This window comes from Lepus europaeus, chromosome 18 (assembly GCF_033115175.1).
Source record: "Lepus europaeus isolate LE1 chromosome 18, mLepTim1.pri, whole genome shotgun sequence".
NCBI classification, from domain to species: Eukaryota; Metazoa; Chordata; class Mammalia; order Lagomorpha; family Leporidae; genus Lepus; species Lepus europaeus.
In genome coordinates, this window is record NC_084844.1 from 5097843 (window position 1) to 5123676 (window position 25834).

At 65.8% G+C, this 25834-nt stretch overlaps 2 protein-coding genes across 5 annotated transcripts in view; both read right to left on the bottom strand.

Moving 5' to 3' along the window:
* The window catches only part of MYO15B (myosin XVB), a 29104-nt gene extending 27188 nt beyond the window's left edge, over nucleotides 1-1916 (bottom strand). The window contains exon 1 of the mRNA XM_062216190.1: nucleotides 85-1916. Coding sequence (XP_062072174.1) covers nucleotides 85-1916 — 1832 coding nt within the window. The remainder of the gene's footprint in view (nucleotides 1-84) is intronic.
* A 7585-nt stretch (nucleotides 1917-9501) lies between these two features.
* The window catches only part of LLGL2 (LLGL scribble cell polarity complex component 2), a 38135-nt gene continuing 21802 nt past the window's right edge, over nucleotides 9502-25834 (bottom strand). Inside the window, exons 1-22 of one of the 4 annotated variants that reach the window (XM_062216374.1) lie at nucleotides 25785-25827; nucleotides 25335-25493; nucleotides 19746-19908; nucleotides 19301-19433; nucleotides 19020-19074; nucleotides 18052-18206; nucleotides 14498-14715; nucleotides 14356-14423; nucleotides 14077-14230; nucleotides 13891-13995; nucleotides 13256-13548; nucleotides 13013-13163; nucleotides 12465-12615; nucleotides 11972-12088; nucleotides 11701-11867; nucleotides 11144-11408; nucleotides 10807-10960; nucleotides 10677-10705; nucleotides 10421-10465; nucleotides 10224-10266; nucleotides 10077-10138; nucleotides 9502-9858 (exon numbers count right to left, since the gene is read on the bottom strand). In XM_062216374.1, the coding sequence (XP_062072358.1) occupies nucleotides 9854-9858; nucleotides 10077-10138; nucleotides 10224-10266; nucleotides 10421-10465; nucleotides 10677-10705; nucleotides 10807-10960; nucleotides 11144-11408; nucleotides 11701-11867; nucleotides 11972-12088; nucleotides 12465-12615; nucleotides 13013-13163; nucleotides 13256-13548; nucleotides 13891-13995; nucleotides 14077-14230; nucleotides 14356-14423; nucleotides 14498-14715; nucleotides 18052-18206; nucleotides 19020-19074; nucleotides 19301-19433; nucleotides 19746-19908; nucleotides 25335-25493; nucleotides 25785-25807 (2715 nt within the window). In that variant the 5' untranslated portion in view covers nucleotides 25808-25827 and the 3' untranslated portion in view covers nucleotides 9502-9853. Of the gene's footprint in view, nucleotides 9859-10076; nucleotides 10139-10223; nucleotides 10267-10420; nucleotides 10466-10676; nucleotides 10706-10806; nucleotides 10961-11143; nucleotides 11409-11700; nucleotides 11868-11971; nucleotides 12089-12464; nucleotides 12616-13012; nucleotides 13164-13255; nucleotides 13549-13890; nucleotides 13996-14076; nucleotides 14231-14355; nucleotides 14424-14497; nucleotides 14716-18051; nucleotides 18207-19019; nucleotides 19075-19300; nucleotides 19434-19745; nucleotides 19909-25334; nucleotides 25494-25784; nucleotides 25828-25834 lie in introns of those variants that run through there. The other 3 variants (XM_062216372.1, XM_062216371.1, XM_062216373.1) reach the window with 3 other exon arrangements.

Below are 25834 nucleotides of genomic sequence, written 5' to 3' on the forward strand. Positions count from 1 at the left end.
CGCCCACGCCCCTCCCGTGCGGCGAAACCCCCCGTTTGCGGGCTGGGAGGGGTGGGCGGGACGCGGGGCCGGCGCCGCGCTCACCGGAGCCGGGCCAGGTCCTCGGTGTCCTCCAGGCCCTCCGGGCCCTGCCCGAGGCTCAACTCCAGGCTGCCCTCCAGCGCCGCCTCGGCCTCGTCCTCCGGCTCCCACCGCCCCCTGGGCGGCCCGCGGGACCCCGCGCTCCTCTCCCCGCGCCGGCGCGTCTCCAACGTGAGCCGGGGCAGCAGCGGCTCGGGGCCGAGTCCGGGGTCCTGGCGGGGCCCCGCGCCCCGCGCCCAGTGCACCGCAGTCTCGCCGGGGGCGCCGCCCGCGTCGACGGGGCACCCGCTGCGGGGAGTCGAGGCGAGGAGAGAGTCGCGGCGGGGGCCAGTCGCCCCCTCCCCACTGTCCCCCGCAGCCCCTGCAGACGGCCAGTCCTGCCCGCGGTCGGCGACCCCGGGCGCTTCTTGGCAGCTCCGGCTGCTCGTCGCCTCCCCCGCCCCGTGGATTCTGGGGAACACCACAGCGAACTTGGGGTCCGGAGTCGGGTCCTCGCCGTGGGCCTCCTGTGGGGGGCTCGAGCCGCCGCCGGGGGGCGTCCGGGGCGCCGCCCCCAGCCGCGTGAGACCCGCCAGGCGCAGAGCCAGACGGCGCCGCAGCCCCGGCCCGCGGCTCCGCCCCTCGCCCGGCGGCCGCTGCGGCCCCGGACCCTCGCCCGGGGCCCGCGGGAGTCGTCGCCGCAGCCACCGCACGAGGCCCAGAGCTCGCACCACGCGCAGCACCCGCTCCTTGAGGCTGGCGCGGCGCGGACCCGCGGCCTGGGGAGCGGGGCTGGGCGGGGACCTGGCGCGGAGCCTGCGGAGCACCGCGACGGCGGCCAGCGGCGCTGCGACCCCCGGCCGGACCCCTCGCGCAGCGCCCGCCTGGGGCTCGCCCTCCGCCGCTGGCGCCGCCGCCACCTCCTGGCCCTCCCGGCGGTGCTGCGCCCCGGCCGTCGGATCCTCGGCTCCTGCCGGCTCGGGGTCCCGTGGCCCCGTCTCGGGCTGCGCCCCGTCCTCGCTGGGGTCTTGCGCCGGCCCAGGGGCCCCAGGGGCCCGCGAGGCGCTGGGGACGCACCCGCCGCTGCCCTCCGGGGAGCTGGCGGCCTCCTGGGCCTCAGAGGCCGGGCTCGGAGGTCCCGGGGCGGCCCCGTCCTGGCTGGAGTCGGTGCCTGTCCCGGAATCCCCGCTCGCTCGCTGGGGTCCCGCCCGCGGCCGTCCCTTCCCGCCGCTCTGCTCATCGCTGCCCGGGCGCTGGCCCGGCTCCGGCCCTGACCCCCGCCCAAGCTGGGCCCCCTCGGAGCCCGAGTCCGTCGGCTCCGACCCAGGCCGCCGCTCCGAGGCCCTGCCTCCCTGGCTGCCGCTGTCCGGGCAGGAGCTGCCCGCGTCCCCGCCTGACGTGTGCCCATCCAGGCTCCGGGTCTCCGGGCGGCACCGACGGGCAGAGGGTCCCCGCCCGGTGCCTTTCCTCCTGCGGCGGCCGCGCTTGCCTCTCCGCGGCGCTCCTCGGGCAAGGCCATCTTCCTCCTCTTCCTCCACCTCCACCTCCTGGCGCCCCCCGCGGCTCTCCCCTGGCCCGCGACCCCGCTGCCCGCCGCCTCGCCTGTCCTGCGCTTCTGGGGGCGGCCCACCCGCTGGCCGCCCGCAGCTGCCGTCCCCCTCCTCCGGGGGCGTCCTGTGGCCCCCCGCGGGGGCGGGCTCCTTGGGGGCTCTCGCCTGGCGGGTCTTGCTGCGGCCCGGGCGGCGTCCCCTGCTGGGAGCGCCGTCTGCACTGGCCGACCCGGACTCCTGCTCCTCCGAGGCCGGCCGCCCGGGTCTCGAAGGACGCTGGCGGGCCTTGCCCTTGTTCCCACCCATGGGTGGCTCCAAGGGGACAGCTTCGCGACGCCCAGGTCCTCTGTCCCTCTGTCTGGCTGCTGCCGCCCCAGCTCTGCTCTGGCGGGTGCGGGCTCGGTCCACCCTCCCCGGGCTTCAATAATGCAGGAGGCCACGGGTCCTGACCCCCTTGGGCAACAATGGAGCTGGGCCATCTTGGAAAGAGGAGACGCTGCAGCTGCGCGGACAAAGGCCGTGGACAGGGCAACCGCTGCCCAAGCCACTGCCAACCGCGCCACCCTGGCCCTGTGCCAGCCAGGGGCCTGGGCTTGGCTGTGTTCCTGCTGGTCCGTGCAGAATGGCGTGTGCGGCTGTCTGGCCTCCTAGTCCCAGGGCTCCAGGACTCTGGGGCCAGCTCGGTGTGGGGACGTAGCAGGCATCCTGGGTTTTGTTAGCTTTCCCTCCCCTTCTTTAAAAGGCAGAGAGCCAGAGAGAGCTCTTCCACCTGCTGGTTCCCTCCCTATGCCCTCAACAGGGACTCAAGTGCCTTAGCTATCGCCTGCCGGCTCCCAGGATGTGCGAGCGGGAAGCTGGACTCTGGCCAGAGCTGGAACTCAAGCCCTCAGACAGGGGAGGTGGGCGTCCAAGCAGCGTGTTAGCTGTGCCGCTCCCCCGATCCCGAGTTTCTGTTCTTGTCAATTGTGACGTATCATTTACCAAAAGGTGCATAAGAAACGTGCACCCTGAACCCGTGTAAAACAAACATTGTACACCCCTTGGTGGCAAGGGCGCATAACCAGACCCCTAAGTCCCCAAATCCGCCATGCCTGTCTTCCGTGCTGTTTCGAAAAGGTAATCAGTTCGCACAGTCTGAAATCACGGGATCGGGATCTCCGTTCCCGGCTCGGCTGCTCCATTTCCCTGCAGTAGCTCACTTCTGTGTGATCCTCCAGGGCTACTCGAGAGAAGCGCGCATTAGTTCCCTTGTCGTTCAGATGCAAGCCTGTGTGGCTCACAGGGCTGGGAGGGGGAGATCAGTCTTCCATGTTGGCTCACGCCCCCAATGGCCTCGGTGGCCTGGAACTTGGAACTCAGTCTGGGCCTGGCGCATTGGTGCAGGGGCACAAGCCCTTGGGCTACATTCCGCTGCTTTCCCAGGAGCTGGGGTGGGGGGGACTCCCAGCACGGCTACGGGAGGCGGCTCACCGGGCTGCCCCACAACGAAGGCGGCCTCCGGTCTTTGTGTCCATCCAACTTGCAGATTTCCTAATAATGTCCCTCCCTTCCTTTTGCTAACCAAGTGCATATTTTTACATCCTCTCTCATCTTCTGCTGAAATCCCCAAGACACTGGAACGTAATTCTACCTCTGTGCGAGCACGCGGACTCAGTTCCGAGAAGCAGAACTGTTGGGTCTGTGGCTCTGTGTTGCGAGGTTTCCCAGAGTTCCACACTCACCAGTGAGAGAGGAGGCCCCGTGTTCCCACACAGCAGTGATGCGAGGAGTCGCCCAGCGTCTCCCGCACTCTCAGCCCTGGGGCGGTGTTGCGGTGCAGCCGGGGCGCCTGCAGCCCAGGTGCAGTGCTGCCTGGCGACCCCGCTGCTCCCGCTGCTCCCGCTGCTCCCGCTGCTCCCGGCTGCTCCCAGGAGGCAGCGGTGCCTTTCAGATAATTCCTTTTCAAGAGGAATCGCATTGCCCTTCAAGTTCATTTCCCTGTGAAAATACACCTCTCTCCCCTGTTGGAGAATCACTGTGCTTCCTGAGATCTGGTTTTTTTCCCCCTCTTCCTTTGCTGGTCTTTCTATGGGACTCAGGTAAGCGTGCTTTCTTCTTTTTTAGATGTATTTATTTGAAAGGGAGAGAGGGAGGGGTGGGGGAGGGGAGGGAAAGGGAGGGGGAGGAGAGGGAGAAGGAGAAGCACTTGTATCCAGTGGTTTACTCCCCAGATGGCCACAGTGGCCGAGGCTGGGCCAGGATGAAGCCGGATCCAGGAACTCCATCTGGGTCTCCCATGTGCATACGTGGGCCGTCTCCCACTGCTTTCCCAGGCGCATTAGCAGGGAGCTGGATGGAAATGGGAGCAGCCGGCACCTGCACCGGCCCTCGTGGGACACCAGCGTTGCAGGCAGCGGCTTTGCCAGCCAGGTCTGTTTCTTGCTATCACTACTCCGACAGGATTGCTAAGGCTCCTGGCAGGGTCTGGGGCAAGGCAGCTGCTGCAGGGCCAGGCCCTGGGCCCCCAGAATGGAGCCAGGGCTCATGACCTGCCCCACCATGGACTCCTGTACCCGGCCAGCCACCTTGCTCTGGCCTCTCCTCCCCAGGATCACCCGTGGGAGGAAACATTCCAGGCGGTAGCGCCTTCCCCGGAATGCTCTCCAATGCTCTCCGCTAGGCCCCGCCTGCCTGACCCTCCTCCCCCACCTCCCTGTACGTGTGCTGGAACCAGCCTCGGGAAGCACTGATGTGTGTGTATGGGGGTGGGGGTGCTCCGCGTGGCCCGGTGGCCTGGGTTGAGCCTCTGCAGTCTGTGTTCTCAAGGAGCCAGGCTTCAAGGAGGGGGAAGTGGTTCCAAAAGACCATGAGCTCGTGTGTGGTCACCCCAGCCTGCAGTCCCGTGTTGCCCGTGCTCGCCCACCCCACCCCGGTCGTATTCAGAGGTCCCCGGGGAACCAGAACCCGGTGTGAGGTCCTCACACAGTGGATTATCGACTACACAACGCTGAGAATCACCCACAACTCCGAGCAGCCATGTGGGCCATCCGGTCAGTGTCAGGTGGAATGAAGGCAGCCAGGCGTGGAGGAGTGACCCCTAGGAGTCTATTGATAGAAAAGAGAGGAGCCAGCAGGGACCAGCAGTTCCGAAAAGGGGTGAGAGCGCCCCCTGCTGGCCCCGACGACCTGTGCACCATCGCTATGGGTGGTCTCAGATTCTGAAGTTTTTGTCCACAGTTCCTGGTTTAAAATCCCTCCCCAGCCCTCCCGCAGCAAGGCAGCCGTGGAATCTGAGTGTAGACACAAGACCCTCCCCACTGCAGACGGGCCCTGGTCTAACCCCAGGAAGGACCTTGCTGGCTCCCACGCGGTTCTGTGGCCTCACACCCGTGTCTCCAGAACACCAGAAAACACAGGGTTCAGGGAGCTCCCTGGTAGAGGGCAGGAGGGGGCTCCATCCCTGTCCACTACAGCGCCCTATGCCTCCCGTGTGAGAGCCCGAATAAGCGAAGTGCTTCCCTGCACTCCACGAGCCGCTCCATCAAGTTAATGGCTCCCCAAGAACAGGTGGAGCCACTGGGGCCTGCAGCCGGCAACTACTATGTGGGGGACTGAGCCCCCACCAGTGAGATGTGACACTGCCCCGGTGTCAGAGCTGATCTGAATTAGGGGCCGCTCAGATCTGGCTGCGTGCTCACCGCGGGAGAAACCCTCGCCTTTTTGGGGGGGTGTCGAAGTCTTCCGTGTGGATCACTGTGTTGTGAGAGGAGAAACGGTTTGTTCCCCACACGCAGCCGGGGTTTTGTAAAAACATGGAACAAGTTCGCCAGCTTGCCCTGGACAAACCATACTGACAGCGCAGGGCGCGTGCTCCAAGCGCTTGGCTGTGCTCGCACTGAATTCTTGCAAGCACTAGGAAGTAGGCGTTTGTAGGTGACAGCAGGAGGCACCCAGTTAGCACCAGAGCTGGGATCCACCTCCGGGCGTCTGGCTGCAGAGGCTCAGCTGGAGAACGGGTGTGGGGAGGGCACGGAGCCCCCGCGCTGAGGTGGCCCTGTTACCTCGTGGTGGCTTGCAAGCCCTCATGGCAGCCGGCTCAGTGCCCCTCTCCAGCCTCCCGCCTTCTTGGGTGCCCTCCTCTGCTTCCCGTTTACCCAGGCTGGGGCCGGAAGCTCGCTCAGCCGGCAAGGGGAGCGGCGTGTTGAGCTTCTCAACCCTCTGGGCCTCAGTTTCCCCCCCAAGTGTCCCCTGACCCCGGGAAGGGGACGTGACCTCATTTTGCAGAGGAGGGGCTGGCTCAAGGCAATCAAGCTGGTAAAGGACGCACAGCCACTACAAGAGGAGTTAGGGGCCGGCGCCGCGGCTCACTAGGCTAATCCTCCACCTTGCGGCGCCGGCACACCGGGTTCCAGTCCCGGTTGGGGCACCGATCCTGTCCCGGTTGCCCCTCTTCTGGGCCAGCTCTCTGGCCAGTGAGTGCAGTGGAGGATGGCCCAAGTGCTTGGGCCCTGCACCCCATGGGAGACCAAGAGAAGCACCTGGCTCCTGCCATCGGATAGGCGCGGTGCGCCGGCCGCAGCGCACTACCGCGGCGGCCATTGGAGGGTGAACCAACGGCAAAAGGAAGACCTTTCTCTCTCTCACTGTCCACTCTGCCTGTCAAAAAAAAAATTAAAATTAAAAAAAAAAAAAAAGAGGAGTTAGCGACCTTGGATCCCGCTGCTCTGCAGAGCACGGGGGGGGGGGGGGGGTTCCTGCTGGGAATCAGCTTGGGACCTGATCGGCTGACTGCCTCCCTCCTGTCCGGTGATCCTGAACAGCCTGCCTGGCTCATCCCGACACTAGGGGAGAGGCTGCACCCCAAGCCCAGCTCCCCCTCTGCCTCCTCATCTCCGGAGCCACTCCCTTCCTTTGCCTGGCTCACAGGTGTCATCAACCCTCCCTTGGGGCTGGGAGCCCTCTGCTGATGCCCCTGCCCCTGCATCGCTCCCTCCCTCTGGTCTCGGGTGTGACTTGAGGCTCTCCTGTCTCCCATTTTTTGGATGCCCGAGACCCTCAGATCCAAATCTTCAGGTCACAAACCTGGATGCCCACTGTGTGTGGCCCCAGCCCTTGGGGCACCGGAGCCCATCCCTCTCACCACCCTTCTCCCACCTGGCAGAGGCCCTGTTCCACCTGCCATCACCACCCCACCCCACCCCTGCCCCGAGCCGGCCCCACCTCCTGCACTTCATCTTCCAAAGAGGATGCCGCGCCCTGCCACAGGTGCACAGCTGCCATGGGCTCACCTCACAAGCCACCTATGGGGAGGGAAATCTTTTATTTTATTTTTATTTTTTGACAGGCAGAGTGGACAGTGAGACAGACAGAAAGGTCTTCCTTCCGTTGGTTCACCCCACAATGGCCGCTGTGGCTGGCGCGCTGCGGCCGGCGCACCGCGCTGATCCAAAGCCAGGAACCACATGCTTCTCCTGGTCTCCATGTGGGTACAGGGCCCAAGCACTTGGGCCATCTTCCATTGCACTCCCGGGCCACAGCAGAGAGCTGGACTGGAATAGGAGTGACCGGGACAGAATCCGGCGCCCGACCAGGACTAGAACCCGAGGTGCCAGCGCTGCAGGTGGAGGATTAAGCCTATTGAGCCGCGGCGCCGGCCGGGAGATATGTTTTTAAAGGCTCCATGGGGCTGGTGTTGTGGCATAATGGGCAAAGCCATCGCCTGCGACACTGGCATCCCCTATGGGCGCCGGTTCAAGTCCTGGCTGCTCCACTTCCAACCCAGCTCCCTGCTGATGAGCCTGGGAAAGCAGCGGAAGACGGCCCAAGTGTTTGGCCCCTTGCCACCCACATGGGAGACCCAGATGAAGCTCTTGGCTCCTGGCTTTGGTCTGGCCCAGCCCCGAGGGTTGCAGGTATCTGGCGAGTGAACCAGCAGATTGAAGATCTCTTTGTCCCTCTCTTTCAAATGACTATAAAACAAATCTTTAAAGAGGCTTCACGATCTTTCCAGGGGTGTGTGGCATTTTCAACTTCCTACGACACTCCCACACCAGGAACTCGTGGCGCTGGCATCACACCAGTTAGCTTTGGTCTCCTGGCAGGCTACTCCCCACACTTGCCCCCTGGTATGAGTCGGTTTAGCCCCTCAGATGTGCAAAGTCCCCTACCACGCCGTGTTAGGGTGCAGTGGGTTAAGCTGCAGCCCGGGACACCTGCGTCCCACATCGGTACCGCTCTGCTTCCCATCCAGCTTCCTGGTAACGCCCAGGCCCACACACTTGGGTTCCTGCCACCCGTGTGAGACCGAGGATGTTCTGGGCTCCTGACTTTGGTCTGGCTCAGCTCAGGCTGTGGAGAGCATTTGGAGAATGAATTCTGTCATCCAACCCTTTTAAATAAATCTTTTTTTTAAAGGTTTATTTATTTACTTGAAAGTCAGAGTTACAGGGAGCAGAGGCAGAGAGGTCTTTCTCCTGTTGGTTCACTCCCCACTGGCTGCAAAGGCTGCAGCTGCGCCGATCTGAAGCCGGGAGACCCGCCCAAGGACTTGGGCCATCTTCCACTGCTTTCCCAGGCCATAGCAGGGAGCGGGATCGGACGTGGAGCAGCGGGGACATGAATCGGCTTCCTCCGGGATCCATACGGGATGCTGGCGCTACAGGTGGAGGCTTCACCCGCTCCGGCACAGCGCCGGCCCTTAAAGAAATCTTGAACAACGAATATCACACAAGGCTCCGGTGCTGCCCGTCTCTGTGGGGTGTGATGCTGCCCCCAACCCCGGGACACCCGCCTTTGGTGCTGAGGCAGCGCTGGACTGGGGACCCCACTGCAGTGTCAAAGATTCCTCTGGAGAGACCGGCTGCACAGAGCGGACGCCGTCTCCCCCTCCCCCCGCTGGCGTCTCGTGAGGCCTGTCACTCATCCATTCACCCCCTGGACTTACCCAGACCTCACCACGGCCCACGGAGGGGGGATCCCGCGTTCGCGTGCGCAGCAGGTGAGCCGCCTGCTCCAGTCACACTGGGGACCTGGCCAGCATCCAGAGCGACCTCCAGGAGAAACCTCAGTCCCTCCACAGCTGCTTCCTGGTCGCCTCAGCGTGCCCCCCTGGCTCCCCGCCCCTCCCCCGGAAAAACGGGGACGCCTCACTTGGCTCAAGCTCCCAAACCCAGAGGCCCCTGAGCTGGAGCCGCGGCTGGAGGCAGTGACACCTGGTGCTCGGCCCCTCCTGTCCCCAGGGCGGCCCCACGTCCTCACCGGAGCCCCCAGTCCAGCACTTCCTGCCAGCCACCCTCGGCGCCCGCACTAGCCAGAGGGCAGCCCAGGGTCTGGCATGCTGCTGTCCCCCTGTCCAGAACAGTTGGCTCACACCCTCTGCCCCGCCAACTCCCTGTTTGCTTCCCCGTGAGAGCTTAACGTGAGCCCTGGGGCAAACAGCGGCCACAGTGGTGAGGGACATCTCCTGGGCACCCTGGAGCCATCTCGGAACCCCAAGCGCCTGGCACGTGGTAGGTGCTCAAAGACGCAGCTCAAGTCAGATCAAGGCCTCTATCCAGCTCCTGAACCCCCTTTCCCGCGGCCCCTGCCTGGGGATGGCCTTCTACCACCTAAGCAACACACAGCTCCCCTGCCCCATGTCTGGAAGCAGCCACCAGGCCCGAGTCACTGTGGCTGTCGTCCACTCCTGACAGGGCCGGCCAGGAGAACAAGGGAACCCCTCTGTCCCCAGCCAGGCCCGAGCGGTCCTCACTTGCTGTGGTGAGAGCCGCGTTCAGACGCCAAGCACAGTCTGCTCCGATCTGGATGCTTTAAGACCGGCTTCTCCTGGGGCCCCAGCCTGGACCAGGGGACAGAGCCCAGGAGGAAGGCGAGGTCACGGGCATCGCTCTGCTCAAGTCCTCGGACCGGGCCATGAAGAGGTAATTAGGTATTTATTAAAAACTCTTTCACCCAGAAGTGGTAAAATTTATAATTTAAAACCCAGCCCACTACAAAAAGAGGGGAAGGGAATAAAAACTGTGCAACTTTGACAAAAGGATCAAGACGGACAGGCCTGGGGGAGTCAGGCCCAGGGCCTGGGGCTCTCCTCCCTCGGGCCAGGAACAGCAGCAGGATGGGGCCTGGGCCTCTGACGCTGGGGCAGAGCTCCAACCAGGGGCCCTCAGTAGTGTGTGCTCACGACCAGGGGCCCTCAGTAGTGTGTGCTCACGATCAGGGGCCCTCAGTAGTGTGTGCTCACGGTGCAGCCTGCACGCCCGGGGCGCTCAATCTGCAGGAGACACAGGGGGAGGGGCCGGCGGCTCAGGTTCACGCCTCAGCCGCCCGCCCTGAGCCGGACGCAGGATGCAATGGTTCCCAGGGTATCCTGGCACAGGTCGAGCAGGGATGGCCTCAAAGGCCTATGGAGGCGCTGGGGAGTGGGCCCAGGGCTGCCCCTGCTGTCCCTCCCGGGGAGCATACCCGCCCACCCGTGCCCGGAGCCCCTACCTCCCCCGTTACCAGGGCTGTGTCCCATGGCCGCTTGACGGGAACGCCAGCTGCCGCTGCTCCTGTGCCAGCAGACAGGGTGTCACCCTCTGCAGGGACTCAGGGACCCTGGCCTGGCCTCTCCCGCCCCCCAGGCCGGCGACTCACCCCCGGTCACCCTCCAGCGTGCTCTGAATCTCCCTCAGGACTCCTGCAGGGTGGGGGACAGGCCAGCTAAGGCCACAGCGCCTGCCCCCTCCCGCTGAGGGGCGCTGCACGGGCCGGGCCGCCCCCCTCAGGGAAACGGCCTCGTTTCCACCCTGGTCTTAAGCACCCCCTGCATCCAGGAACCCCCCCCAACTCACTCTCATCGCTCAGCAGCGCCTGCTCCATCACCGGGCTGGATTTCTCTGGAAGGCAGGGGCCGGTCAGACGGGTCCACCCTGGGCCCTGCTCTGCTGGGCGCTCACTGAGCTGGGGGTGCTGGAAGCCCAGAGCCCCCAGCTGCAAGGACCGCTGTTTCCACCCCCAGCCCAGACGCCAGCTGCTCTCCGGGGACCCTGCCCTCCCTCCTCCACACCGCCCCAGGTCCGGCTGAGTGGCCCCCATGGCCCCTCTTACCCTCTGCATCACTCTGGCTCCCCGCGTTCCTGTGGGGGAGGGGTGACAATGAGGGCCAGGGGCTCCCCACCCTGGCCTGTACTGACCAGGGAGGGGCTCCCAGGGGCTGAGGGAGCCTCTCCCCTCTTACCGGGCTCTGCCCCCAGCCCGCTCGGGGCCTGCCCCATTGCCGGGCCTGCTGTGGTTCTTGGTTCCTCCAGAGTCTACCACGCAGCGGGGCTCCACCAGCCACTTGGTGGACAGAGAGAAGCGCTCGAACTCCGAGGGGGAGATCAGGTAGAAACCTGGGTACAGGAGACGCCGGGCAGGTGAGGCCAGCCCAGGGCTCCTCTGCTGGGTGGGGTGGGGGGCATAGTTCGGAACCAGAGCCTTCCGCACAGCCCTGCACCGAAGGCCCGCCTGGCCCAGCAGTGGCCCTGACACCGCCCCGGGGGGCCCTCGCCGCAGGCCCCGGACGCCCCACACACCCTGGCCGTGCTTGGTGAAGACGCAGGAGGCGATGCCGCTGACGTCCTCCCGCCGGATGCAGCTGTAGCGCACCTGCGGCTTGAGCAGCGGCAGGGACACCAGCTGGATTTCGCCCAGGTTGGTGAGCACCGCCAGGTGGTGCTCGGCATAGTCCTCGGCGCGGCAGCTGCTGAAGTGGGCCACGCCGACGCGCCGCACGCGGGAGCCCTCCAGGGCCGTCAGCTTCAGTTTCAGCTTGGCGCTCACCTTGGGCAGCGTGAAGACCTGGGGGCCGCGGGCGGCCGGTCAGGTCCGCAGCTCCTGGCCTGCAGGGGACGCCGCCCAGCGGCCCGGTAAACTCCCCTCGACTCCCAGGGGCACACGTGGTGCCAGGACCCCCGCCCACATAGGGGGTCTGGGGCCCACGTAGGACCCCCCTTCCTTTCCTGTGTTTCTGCAGCCTGTCAGACCCCAACTTCAAAGAAAACTGAGTCCCATGGGGCGCTTAAAGGCCAGGGAGAGGGGGTGCCGAGCCCCAGACACCAGACTCCGTGCCCCCCAAGCCTCCCCCTGGCACCTTGAACTGCTCCTCAGACACCACAAGCAGCTGGTGGCTCCCCTGCATGTCCGGGCTCTTCGACAGGTCATGGGCCACTTCCAGGGGCTCGGGAAGGGGAATGCTGTGGCCATCAAGCACCAGGATGCCCACCACCGGCGCTCGGTGCATCAGCTGGATCTCCTTGGCTACCAGGAGGAGGCAGGCAACGGGGCAGAGGTGGGTGCCGGGGCAGCACACACCACCCCCGCCCCCGCCCCGGCCGATCAAGCACCCCGCGCCCAGCACTCACACTGCTCTGCCCGCACCGGCTCATCCATCCTCCGCTCGGCCGGGGGCACGCGCAGGGAGAAGGCGTAGACAGTGCCCCCGTTGGTGCCAGCCCACAGCGAGGGGCAGTGGCGGGAGCCTGCCAAGAGGCAAAGGGCTGGGTGTCTATCCTGGCCCTGGGAGGCGGCTCCCGCCCCAGCCTCTTCAGGCCCGGGTTTCCCGCTCTGTGAAATGCACACACTGCGGGCCTCCCGGGAGAGGCTCCCTCCCTGACAACCACACGTGGACACATGGACGACCCCAAGGCCAGGACAGCCGGTCCTACGTCACATGTGCCAGCAGGCATCACGTTAGCCCGTGTCGCCACCCACTCTCCAGAGGGGAAGCTGAGGCCTGGAGAGGTGGAATGTGGCGCCCAAGGCCACGCCCCTAGGGCATGGTGATGGAGCCCAGCGAGCGGCTCCTCCGACAGGCCCTCTCACCCCCACGGCCACATGGGCAGGCTGGCGACTCACTGTCCTTCAGGAAGGTGTCGGCGAAGTAGAGGGTCCGGACGAAGCCCGTGAAGGAGTCCTCCGCCGAGCGGGCCTCGATCTTGCGCTGCACCGGGGCCAGCTCCATGTTCTGCAGGCCAGCCCGCTCAGCCCTGGGGGCCCCCGCTGGCACCTGCAGGGGTCGGGCCGGGCCTGAGGGTGGGCTCTGGCATCCCCCCTGGCCCGGCAGCTTCACCTTGATCAACACGGATCCTCCTAGGCTAAGGCTGGCTATAGCCAGTGACCTGCCCGAGGGGCCCTTGTCTAAGTGGGAGGTGCCTGGGGTGCATGTGTGGGTGCTATCCAGCCTCCCGGCATGCTATGGGGCCGGGGGTAACAATAACATCACTCACGTGTCCCGGGGACTCACCTCTAGGGACAGAATTACACCCGTGCACCCAGGGAAGCCAGGACACAGAGGAGTAGCATGATGTATGGGAAACCACAGTCAGCCTGGCCCAGAGCCTGTGCCTGCAGCCCAGCAAGGCTGGTGGGGGAGGGAGGGCCTCAAGGCCAGCCCTGGGCCTCACCTCTGCTGGGGAGCCGGCTGGCCGCCGCTTCCGGCTGGACGCCCTGCTGCGGCGCATGCGGCGGAACGACTGGCGCAGGGACTTCTTGAGGGACTTCACGCGGGACAGCGGGCCCTCCAGGGCGAGCTGGTCGCTGGGGTGCAGCGTGCACCTGCGGGGCACGTCGGGCCATCAGCGCCGCCAGGGCTCAGGGGTCTGCGCGAGGCCCCCGCCCCCAGCCCCGGCCCCCGCCGCCCTGCTCACTTGACAAAGACCTGCCGCCGCTGCTGGTGGTCGAAGAGGCCGAAGCCGTGGCTGGTGCCGAAGGCCACGAGTCGCCACTCGGAATGCAGGGCCAAGGAGGTGACCACGGCCGGGGGCTGGCACTGCACCAGCACGAAGGGCTGGAAGCCAGGCTCGAAGCTCACAGGCCCTGAGCGGGCAGCCAGGCGCTCGTGCCCCTTCCAGCGGTAGCCCTCCTGGTCCTGCAGCAGGTCAGCTTCCACCTGCTCCACGGCGTGCTCGGCCGCCTCGTCGTTGAGCTCCAGCACCAGCACCTGGGCAGGCAGCGGAGGCTCAGCAACCCCCAGACACCAAGGGACAGCAAAGGGCCCCCAGGGACCCACGCCAGGCCCCTGCCCAGCTCTGCCTCTTAAGTCCGAGTACTAAAGGAGAGGCTGCCACCCTGGGGACTCCGTCTACAGGAAAGAGGCCGGGATGTCTGCCGTGTTCCCGGTGATGCTGTGAGGGACACTCGGGGCTGCTCCAGGACGGCAGAACCGAGAGGGTGGGTCCAGGCCCTGGGGCTGCTTTGCCTGCTGGCCCCCAATCTTGAGAACCATGTTTACGGCCTGGGTAGGTCCCAAAGTCGCCCAAGCATTCCCCCCACGCCCTGCTACCTGCCCCGCTGTGCCCGCCACAGCCAGGTAGCCGCTGTATTTGCAGAGGAAAATCTTCTGAATGCCCAGTCGGGGGTCATCGCTGTAGGGGTCAAAGGAGCCCACCTGATAGGGCAGAGGGGCCTGTGAGCGGCCATGGGGCCGGCTGGCCCATCCACCCTCCCAGGCCCAGGCTCTGGGCCTCACCTTCCGCAGCGGGGGCCACTCGTCCTCGGCCTGGGCGTTGAGGCCCTCGCTGGCATCTGTGTCGGTGAGGAACACGTTCACCGTGCTGAGCCTGTAGAGCAGCCGCAAGCAGACGCCCGACGCATCCCAGAACCGTACCGTGCCGTCCTCATGCCTGTGGGCAGAGCCACCTGCCTGCCGTGAGGAGGGAGCCAGCCGGGGCCTGGCGCGCGCACACCTCAGGCTCTGCTCCCAGCCTACATCCTCCTGGTTGGAGGACGTGGCTCCAAAGTCACTTACCCCGTGAGCAGCAGGTCCCGCTGGGGCGGGGCTGGGGCCAGGCTGGTGCCACCGTCAATGGGCCACTCCTGGAGAAAGACAGGCGGCGTCGGAGGAGAGCCTGGCCCCGAGGCAGGGCGGGGCAGGGCCGGCCAGGACCTACCATGGAGGAGAAGTGTGTGTGCTGTCGGCTGCCAGCCGCGATGATGCGCTCCCACAGCTTCAGCGGGATGTTGGAGACGTGATGGGAGCAGGTGATGGCCGAGCAGTGCAGGGAGGCCAGGTAGGGCAGCTGCACGGGCGGCCAGCCCGCCGTGTGCAGGTCGATCACCACCAGCTCCTCTTCCGCCAGCACCACCAGCGCGTAGGGGTCGTCAAAGGCTGGGGAACAGGCCAGGGCTCAGGCCAGGGCTCAGGCCAGGGCCCAGGAGGAAGCCCTCTGCCCCAGCCCGGCACCGCGGCATCGGACTCCGGGGTTGGAGCCAGGGACTCTGGACTCAGGAGGCCCCTGCTCTCGCGTTCCCGTGGATTTTTTCACCTCCGGGAGGGCAGCAGGTGCAGGGAGCAGCCCCGCCTCTGCACCCACAGATGCAGAGCTTGGGATGGACATGCCTGGCTGGAACCTGGGCCAGCCGGGTTCCAGGAAAGGGGCCCAGGTCAGCTGCTCGGGGCGACCAGCACTGGTTCGGGCGCACCTGCTTCTGCTTCTCACGCAGGCTTCAGCAAGCAGAGCCCTGGGCGCCCTGGCTGCTGGGGCGGTGCTTCCTCACCGCACACTCGGGCCTGGGCCAGGTGGGGCTCGATCCACGAAGGCCACCCGACAAAGCAGCTCCTTCCTCCTCGGAGTCACGCGGCTTCCCTGCCTCTCCTCCCCAGTCCACGCCGGTCTTGCCAGGCTCCCACTCAACTGGAGGCCTGGGGCCCTCAACCACCTGGGGAAGCCACCGAGGTCACCCGGCCAGAGGGTGACCGCTCCATTCCTTGCAGGGTCAGTATTTTCTAGAAGCCTCCGCTGGGCACATGCCCCAGGCACATCAGTCCCAGCTCCAGGAAGCCCCACGTCCACTCCAGTGTCCCGTACAGCCTCTTGAATGGGTGGGCCATCATCTGTGCCTCCACGTCTCCCTTGCCCCAACTCTGGAATCCTCTAGAATTAGGCTGCTGTCCCCTGCAGAAGGCTCTCATGGAGGCCGCCAACAGCGCCACCACCTGGCAGGCAGGTGTCCACCTGCGTCTGGCTGGCCAGGGGCCCTCTGGAGCCCTTCCCTTCCTCCTGCTTCCGTCTCAGGTGACCAGCAGCACGCAGGCTCCTCGGGGCCTACTCACCGGACCCCAGCGCCCCCTGCACCTCCACCCAACAACAGCTCCTCTCAGTCTCCCCCACTGCCCGGGAGGCCGCATCTGGCCCTGTGGCTTCTCCCTCTGCATGGATGACTCCTTCCCGGCTTCTCTGAACCCAGACTCACGCACCCCAGCTGCCCGTGCCACACCTGCACGAAGGCCTCAGCCTCGTCCCCGGCCCCTGTGCACTGCCGAGCCTGCTCGGAGCGGACACCGCATCTCAAGCCTGATCTCTGTCCTACCCCCGCCACACCTTACTCACCTCCCCCCAGACCCGGACCTCCCCCCAGGGCCAACCCCTCCCCAGACCCGGACCCCTCCCCAGACCTGGTCCTCTCCCCCTAGACCCGGACCCCTCCCCAGACCTGGACCCCCCCCCCAGACCTGGACCCCCCCAGACCTGGTCCTCCCCCCAGACCAGGACCTCCCCCAGACCTGGACCCCCCCAGGACCCGGGCCTCTCCCCAGACCCGGACCCCTCAGACCTGGTCCTCTCCCCAGACCTGGTCTTCTCCCCCTAGACCCGGACCCCTCCCCAGACCTGGACCCCTCCCCAGACCTGGTCCTCTCCCCCTAGACCCGGACCCCTCCCCAGACCTGGACCCCCCCCAGACCTGGTCCTCCCCCCAGACCAGGACCTCCCCCAGACCTGGACCCCCCCAGGACCCGGGCCTCTCCCCAGACCCGGACCCCTCAGACCTGGTCCTCTCCCCAGACCTGGTCTTCTCCCCCTAGACCCGGACCCCTCCCCAGACCCGGACCCCTCAGACCTGGTCCTCTCCCCAGACCTGATCTTCTCCCCCTAGACCCGGACCCCTCCCCAGACCTGGACCCCCCCCAGACCTGGTCCTCCCCCCAGACCCCAACCCCCCAGACCTGGTCCTCTCCCCCTAGACCCGGACCCCCCCCAGACCAGGACCTCGGCCTATTTTCGTCCAGAAACCCACACGGGGGCACAGACACGCCCGACTCGCCGACATACTCCCACAGCTGCTCTATGATGGTAGAACCGAGGGGGTGGCCGGCAAACGGTTATGACCCAGCCCTGGGGAGACCTGGATCGGAGACCCCGATCCAGAACCCGACGCGACCCCGAGGCCTCCCTTCTCTACCCCCTCCTCATCGCTTGCCCAAGGCAGCCAGATGGCTCCTGCTTGAACACAGCCTGGGTCACGCCACCCCTACTCAGCTCTCACCCCTCCGGCCCACTGCACTTCTGTGGCCCTGGAGGACCTAGAGCCGGCTCCAGGACCACACTGCCCCGCCCCCCTCCAGCCGGAGGGCTCTCCCAGCTCAGAGCCCGGCACCCGGGTGCCTGTGAAGCCAGCCCTGCCCTCTCGGCTCACTTCCTTCAGGGGGGAGACCCTGCCGACCCCCACCTCCTCACTTGGCCTTGCTTTTCCTGCCTCTGGCATCGATTTGCAACCTGCTCGCTCTGCCTCCCCACCCTGTCCGTCCCAGCAGAGGGGGCCTTCGGCAGTTTCTAGAACAGGGCCTGGCATGTAGTAGCTGCTCACTAAGTAGAACGGCATGCCCTAGCCAGAACCCCCGAGACACAGTTACACGGGAGACTCAGGATGCCACGCAGCCTAAAAGGAGCGGTCCTCATCACGCACCCCCACCCCAGCCTGCTGGGACTGTGAGGGAGTCAGGAACACAGAGGACAAACACAGGAAGGTGACCTGCCCAGAAAACCTCCTTTACCTTAAATGGATCCAAGAGGCAGAGAGAAGAGAGGTCCCACCGCTGCTTCACCCCTCAGATGCCCTGCAGTGGGTGAGGCTCGGCCAAGGCCGGAGCCACGCGGCCTGAGCGCCACTGTCACGCCCCAGTCTGCATTAGCAGCAAGCTGCAGGCAGGAGCCAGAGCGGGGTTCTGCACCCAGGCACTCCGATAGGAGACGCAGGCACGCTAACCACTAGGCTACACGCCAGCCCCCACTGGCTTCAAATACACAGCACGGCGAGTTTCTCTCCTTCCTGCCCCCTACTTAGCCAAGGGGAGTGGGGGGAGCCACAGCAAAGAGATCCTGGGCAGAGCTAAGCTTCTGCTCTCAGCATCTAGAGAGAAGATTCCCTGACAGAAGGAAAAACAGATCTGGGTCTCCAGCCACGGTGGGGAGGACAGAGACCAGTGAGTCCTGAACAGCCCCACCCACCCCCTCCCCGGGGCAGCCTGGAGGCAGGTGGAGAGGCGGGGAGGTCCCCCCACCCCAGCCTTCAACAGCAGCCCTTTGTGGTCTTGCCTGTCGCCCACAGCCGAGTCTGACCGGGGCCCGAGAAGAGCCAGTGGGGCCAAGGGACCCAGGATGGCGGTGGGCCCCTGCCCTGTCACCGCCGCCCCCTCCCCGCACCCCAACCTCCACGGCTCGCCTACCAGCCGCAGGGTCCGCCTCGGCCAGGACGGTGAAGTCGATGATGCGGGAGCTGAAGTCAAAGGCCGTCTGCTGCCCGTCGTGGGCCACCGAGATGCAGTGGCGGTCCCCGTAGCTGGCGCGGGGCATGCCGCCCTGGAAGATGGTGAACGGCAACCTGCAGGCACAGAGGGCAGGCAGCTGTCTGGAGCACACGGGGCAGGGCCGGGGCTCCCGGGGGTCCCAGCACCAGGCCCTCTCCTAGAGGGAGGCCAAGTCTGCCTCGGGTGATTGGAGGAGGCAGTGCTGGACCCTCACCCCAGGAGGATGTGGGGGAGGGGCACAGGCAGGCAGACAGGGGCTGTCTGTGACCACTCCTGCTTCAGCCCAGGGGGTTCTCCATCCTCTTACACCCCAGGCCTCCCTGCCTGATTCTGCATGAAGAAATGGGGTTGAGAGTTCAAAACCTGGGACCGGTGCTGTGGCATAGCAGGTTAAGCCACCACCTGTGGTGCCAGCATCCCATATGGGTGCCAGTTCAAGTCCCTGCTGCTCCACTTCCCATCCAGCTCCCTGCTATTGGCCTGGGAAAGCAGCAGAAGATGGCCCGAGTGCTTGGGCCCCTGCACCCATGTGGGAGACCCTGAAGGAGCTCCTGGCTTCAGCCTGGCCCAGCCTTGGCCATCTGGAAAATAAACCAGTGGACTGAAGAATCTGTCTCTCCTTCTCTAATTTTTTCAAATAAGCAAGTCTTTTTAAAAAAGAAAAAGTTTACAACTTGGGCTGGAGCTGGCCTCTAGGAGGGTGAGGGCTGGGGACTGGATTTTGCAGGAACCGAGCCTTGGAGATGCACAAATGCCAAGTCTGCCCCTCCCCCACTTCCCTGCATCTCAGACCCCAACAGTGACCACCAGGCGCTGTCTCTCACGAAGACGGCCGGACTGGGAAGGCTCTGGGGAGGGGGGAGGGGAGACAGAACATGGGCACCTACCCCTGCCTGGTGGTCAGCCAGAAGATTTTGGTAATGGCTTTGCATGGAAAGGGACCTAAGAGAGAAAGAGTTAGTGTGGACAGCTCCCTCTACTCTCGAGGGGGATCAGGGGCTGTGGACGAGACTCCCCTGCCCACACCCTCGGGGGAGGTGTGCTGTGGCAGGGTGGGGATGGGGGTATGCTGCTCTGAACCACGCTGGGCACACCGAGTCTGGTCGGGCACCCTACCCCCGCACCCGGCAAGGACCCACGGTACTCCTCAGGCGGGAGCAGCGCTGACCATACGGCACGGAGCTGCGCAGCGGCTCTGGGTGCGGGGCGTCGCTGGACACAGGCCACTGGCAGTGGCTGCCGTCGGAGTGGCAGCTGACGATGAGGCGGCCGTCTCGCTGCCAGCAGACGTTCTCCAGTTGCTTCGAGGAGGAGAGGGAGAGAGCAGCAGGCTGGGCTCGGAGGCGGTCCCATCGCCCCCAGCCCCAGCCCCCAGCCCCCAGCCCCCAGCCTCCAGCCCCAGCCCCAGCCCCAGCCCCAGCCCCCAGCCCCAGCCCCCAGCCCCCAGCCCCAGCCCCAGCCCCAGCCCCCAGCCCCCAGCCCCAGCCCCCAGCCCCCAGCCCCCAGCCCCAGCCCCCAGCCCCCAGCCCCCAGCCCCCAGCCCCCAGCCCCAGCCCCCAGCCCGGGGGTGTGAGGGCCACGTGGGCCCTGCTGTCCTCACAGGCACCACCTACCTGGCTGCTGAGGAAATGGCAGAGCACGCGGCGACCCTGCAGGTCCCAGATGACAATGAGGCCCCGGCTGTAGCCGATCAGGATCTGGCTGGGGTCTTGGGGGTGTTCCTGCAGCGCCTCCACCATCTCGAACACCCGCCGGTGACGGGCCTCCTCAGGCAACCTGGCCGAGGGAGTGCGGGGAGCTCACACAGCCACACCTGGGCCACGTGCGGGACAGGATGTGCCACATAAACCCCTCCCCCAAGAATGCAAACAGAAAGCCACAGGGCAGCAGGCCTGGAACCAAGCGCTGCCAACCCCGAGTGGGCCGAGCGCGAGGTCGGGTCCGCCCGGTGCCAGGAGCACCTGTACGACTCCGGCTACACTGAGCCCACACCGTCTCCGCCACCTGCAGCTGAGCCACGCACCGCGCGTCCCGCCGCTCGGGAAGAGGGCCGAACGGGACTTCAGCCTTTCTTGTAAAGTCTTGGTTTTGGAAGAGGATTCCAAAACGATGCATTTCTTACAGTCAAAAATTCCCTTAAACTAAGAGCAACGACGGACGAGGCACCTCGCCTGCTGGGTTTGATGCCCGGCTCCTGACTCCTGCGATGCGGGCAGTTGGGAGGCTGCTACCCGATTCAGCCCGGCCCCGTCTCAGCTGCCATAGGTATTAGAGAAGTGAAATCGGGGATGAGAGCTGTCTGCTTCTCAAATTTCTTAAAACAGGAAGCGAGGGGTGGGTATTCGGCACCGCACGCAGTGCCTGTGTCCTGTACTGGGTCCAAGTCCCTGCTCCCATTCTGATTCCAGCTACGACCTAACGCGCACCCTGGGAGGCAGCGGATGATGGCCTCAGTGCTAGGGACCCAGCCACTCATGTGGGAGACCCAGATAGAGTTTCAGGCTTCAACCTGGCTCTGCCCTGGCTGTTACAGCCATTTGGGGAGTGAACCAGAAGATGGAAGATCTCTGTCTCTCTCTGTCCCTCTGCCTGGCAAAAATTAAAAAAAAAAAAAAAAAAAAAAAAAGTATGCAAGTACCATCCTACGTCATCCAAGTGAGAGCTGAACAGGATGTAGACCGCAGGAGGGTGGTCGGGATCCCCTGTGCCTCCTGAGCAGACCTCGGCGGGCTGACGCCAGGTGAGGCCACACCCACGTGGAGGAGCAGGTCCTCCTGCTGTCCTGCCCATGGATGGTGCACCCAGGCTGGACACAAGCCCTGCCCGTCAGCCTGCAAACTGTTCTGCTCTGGCCCTACCCTGCTGACCGAGAGAGGCACAGGAGCCTCACCTTCTGGGGCCCCAGCCCTTAGAGGAACACCCTGCCCTGGACAGACAGGCCTCACACCCTGCCCTGGACACGCAGGCCTCACACCCTGCCCTGGACACGCAGGCCTCACACCCTGCCCTGGACACGCAGGCCTCACACCCTGCCCTAGGCAGACAGGCCTCACACCCTGCCCTGGGCAGACAGGCCTCACACCCTGCCCTGGACAGACAGGCCTCACACCCTGCCCTGGACACGCAGGCCTCACACCCTGCCCTGGACAGACAGGCCTCACACCCTGCCCTGGACACGCAGGCCTCACACCCTGCCCTGGACACGCAGGCCTCACACCCTGCCCTAGGCAGACAGGCCTCACACCCTGCCCTGGGCAGACAGGCCTCACACCCTGCCCTGGACAGACAGGCCTCACACCCTGCCCTGGACACGCAGGCCTCACACCCTGCCCTGGACAGACAGGCCTCACACCCTGCCCTAGGCAGACAGGCCTCACACCCTGCCCTGGACAGACAGGCCTCACACCCTGCCCTGGACACGCAGGCCTCAACACCCTGCCCTGGACACGCAGGCCTCAACACCCTGCCCTGGGCAGAGAGGCCTCACACCCTGCCCTGGGCAGAGAGGCCTCAAACCCTGCCCTGGGCAGACAGGCCTCACACCCTGCCCTGGACACGCAGGCCTCAACACCCTGCCCTGGACACGCAGGCCTCAAACCCTGCCCTGGACAGACAGGCCTCACACCCTGCCCTGGGCAGACAGGCCTCACACCCTGCCCTGGACAGACAGGCCTCACACCCTGCCCTGGACAGACAGGCCTCACACCCTGCCCTGGACACGCAGGCCTCACACCCTGCCCTGGACAGACAGGCCTCACACCCTGCCCTGGACAGACAGGCCTCAACACCCTGCCTTGGACAGAGAGGCCTCACACCCTGCCCTGGACACGCAGGCCTCAACACCCTGCCCTGGGCAGAGAGGCCTCACACCCTGCTCTGGGCAGAGAGGCCTCAACACCCTGCCCTGGACAGACAGGCCTCACACCCTGCCCTGGGCTGACAGGCCTCACACCCTGCCCTGGACAGACAGGCCTCACACCCTGCCCTGGACAGACAGGCCTCACACCCTGCCCTAGGCAGACAGGCCTCACACCCTGCCCTGGGCAGACAGGCCTCAACACCCTGCCCTGGACACGCAGGCCTCACACCCTGCCCTGGACACGCAAGCCTCACACCCTGCCCTGGACAGACAGGCCTCACACCCTGCCCTGGACAGACAGGCCTCACACCCTGCCCTGGGCAGATGGCCTCACACGCTGCCCTGGACACGCAGGCCTCAACACCCTGCCCTGGACACGCAGGCCTCACACCCTGCCCTGGGCAGAGAGGCCTCAAACCCTGCCCTGGACACGCAGGCCTCACACCCTGCCCTGGACACGCAGGCCTCACACCCTGCCCTGGACAGACAGGCCTCACACCCTGCCCTGGACAGACAGGCCTCACACCCTGTCCTGGGCAGAGAGGCCTCAAACCCTGCCCTGGGCAGAGAGGCCTCACCCCTGCCCTGGGCAGAGAGGCCTCACACCCTGCCCTGGACAGACAGGCCTCACACCCTGCCCTGGACATGCAGGCCTCACACCCTGCCCTGGACACGCAAGCCTCACACCCTGCCCTGGACAGACAGGCCTCACACCCTGCCCTGGACAGACAGGCCTCACACCCTGCCCTGGACAGACAGGCCTCACACCCTGCCCTGGACATGCAGGCCTCACACCCTGCCCTGGGCAGACAGGCCTCACACCCTGCCTGGGCAGACAGGCCTCACACCCTGCCCTGGACAGAGAGGCCTCACACCCTGCCCTGGACAGACAGGCCTCACACCCTGCCCTGGACACGCAGGCCTCACACCCTGCCCTGGACAGACAGGCCTCACACCCTGCCCTGGACAGAGAGGCCTCACACCCTGCCCTGGACAGACAGGCCTCACACCCTGCCCTGGACAGACAGGCCTCACACCCTGCCCTGGACACGCAGGCCTCAACACCCTGCCCTGGACACGCAGGCCTCAACACCCTGCCCTGGGCAGAGAGGCCTCACACCCTGCCCTGGGCAGAGAGGCCTCAAACCCTGCCCTGGGCAGACAGGCCTCACACCCTGCCCTGGACACGCAGGCCTCAACACCCTGCCCTGGACACGCAGGCCTCAAACCCTGCCCTGGACAGACAGGCCTCACACCCTGCCCTGGGCAGACAGGCCTCACACCCTGCCCTGGACAGACAGGCCTCACACCCTGCCCTGGACAGACAGGCCTCACACCCTGCCCTGGACACGCAGGCCTCACACCCTGCCCTGGACAGACAGGCCTCACACCCTGCCCTGGACAGACAGGCCTCAACACCCTGCCTTGGACAGAGAGGCCTCACACCCTGCCCTGGACACGCAGGCCTCAACACCCTGCCCTGGGCAGAGAGGCCTCACACCCTGCTCTGGGCAGAGAGGCCTCAACACCCTGCCCTGGACAGACAGGCCTCACACCCTGCCCTGGGCTGACAGGCCTCACACCCTGCCCTGGACAGACAGGCCTCACACCCTGCCCTGGACAGACAGGCCTCACACCCTGCCCTAGGCAGACAGGCCTCACACCCTGCCCTGGGCAGACAGGCCTCAACACCCTGCCCTGGACACGCAGGCCTCACACCCTGCCCTGGACACGCAAGCCTCACACCCTGCCCTGGACAGACAGGCCTCACACCCTGCCCTGGACAGACAGGCCTCACACCCTGCCCTGGGCAGATGGCCTCACACGCTGCCCTGGACACGCAGGCCTCAACACCCTGCCCTGGACACGCAGGCCTCACACCCTGCCCTGGGCAGAGAGGCCTCAAACCCTGCCCTGGACACGCAGGCCTCACACCCTGCCCTGGACACGCAGGCCTCACACCCTGCCCTGGACAGACAGGCCTCACACCCTGCCCTGGACAGACAGGCCTCACACCCTGTCCTGGGCAGAGAGGCCTCAAACCCTGCCCTGGGCAGAGAGGCCTCACCCCTGCCCTGGGCAGAGAGGCCTCACACCCTGCCCTGGACAGACAGGCCTCACACCCTGCCCTGGACATGCAGGCCTCACACCCTGCCCTGGACACGCAAGCCTCACACCCTGCCCTGGACAGACAGGCCTCACACCCTGCCCTGGACAGACAGGCCTCACACCCTGCCCTGGACAGACAGGCCTCACACCCTGCCCTGGACATGCAGGCCTCACACCCTGCCCTGGGCAGACAGGCCTCACACCCTGCCTGGGCAGACAGGCCTCACACCCTGCCCTGGACAGAGAGGCCTCACACCCTGCCCTGGACAGACAGGCCTCACACCCTGCCCTGGACACGCAGGCCTCACACCCTGCCCTGGACAGACAGGCCTCACACCCTGCCCTGGACAGAGAGGCCTCACACCCTGCCCTGGACAGACAGGCCTCACACCCTGCCCTGGACAGACAGGCCTCACACCCTGCCCTGGACAGAGAGGCCTCACACCCTGCCCTGGGCAGATGGCCTCACACCCTGCCCTGGGCAGATGGCCTCACACCCTGCCCTGGACACACAGGCCTCACACCCTGTCCTGGACAGACAGGCCTCACACCCTGCCCTGGGTAGATGGCCTTGCTTCATCGTTACCCAGCTCGCCAGGGTGTGCGTGAATCCAAGCCCATCCGGAGGCCTCCAGCGGCCCCAGCACCGTGGCCTCCTCCCTGCCCCTCGGAGCCGCATACCATTCCACTCCAGCTGACGCAGCCCCCACGGGCTCCCGCCAGGCTCCTTCCTCCCCTCCTCTGCGGGCCCCGTCCCCCTCCTCACCCAGGCCCCATCCGGCTGCCTCGCTGGGGCAAATTCCCTCAGCAAGGAGCAAAGCTTCCCAAATGATCCCAACAAACCCGCAGGCTTGCGGCTGTCAGGGCCTTTTAGCCATGAAGCCCTGCACGCGAATGGGAACAGTGCAGCGGCTAAAACAGTGCATCAGCAGGAGCCGGCCCAGCTGACGTGGAGGTTTGCGCCCCAGCCCCCGCCCCGGGAGCCCCCAGAGGTTCTAGCACCTGGGATCAGGGACCCCAGAGAGTGGTGACAGTGCACCAGCACGTGGGACCCCACTTTCCTCACCTCTGAGCAAGGTGATAAGTTACCCCCAAGCCTCCTTTTAGGGCTACAATGCCATTATAACAGGCGATAGATTCTCAACCTGGAGGACGGGGGGGCAGCTCAGAGCCCCCCTCCTGTCCCCAGACTTCCCGGCTCCCAGGAGACGCTCGAGGGCCCACGGCGGCTCACCTCTGCAGCACGGCGTCGGCGCTGATGGTCCGGTCCTCCAGCACGTGGAAGGCCGGCAGCTGCACCACGAACACGTTGCCACTCTCGGTGCCCAGGTAGAGCAGTTCTCGGGAGGAATGGGGCAGGACCACAGTGATCTGCGTGGCGCTGGGGGCAGCCCTGCCGGCGGGGGCGGGAACAGCTCTCGGTTGAGTGGGAAGGGAGACCCCGCTCAACGCCTGGCTGTCCTCGCTGGTGCCAGAGGCGGCCTTGCCTCGGGAAACCAGGCCTGTAGGGCCGTTAACGAGGTCCACTGCATCTCAGTTTGGGGCTTATTGCGGCTACTTCCTGTGTAGGGATGGAAGGAGCAGGCCACGGTCCCACCCAGAGCACCCGAGCACAGACAAGCAGTGGCCACAACACATGCCAGTCACTGCGGAGGGGACAACAGGACCTTTGAGGGGGGCCCACCTGGAGCTGGGGGCAAGGGCCATCCTGGCCGGGCGAGGCAGAGGTCCAGT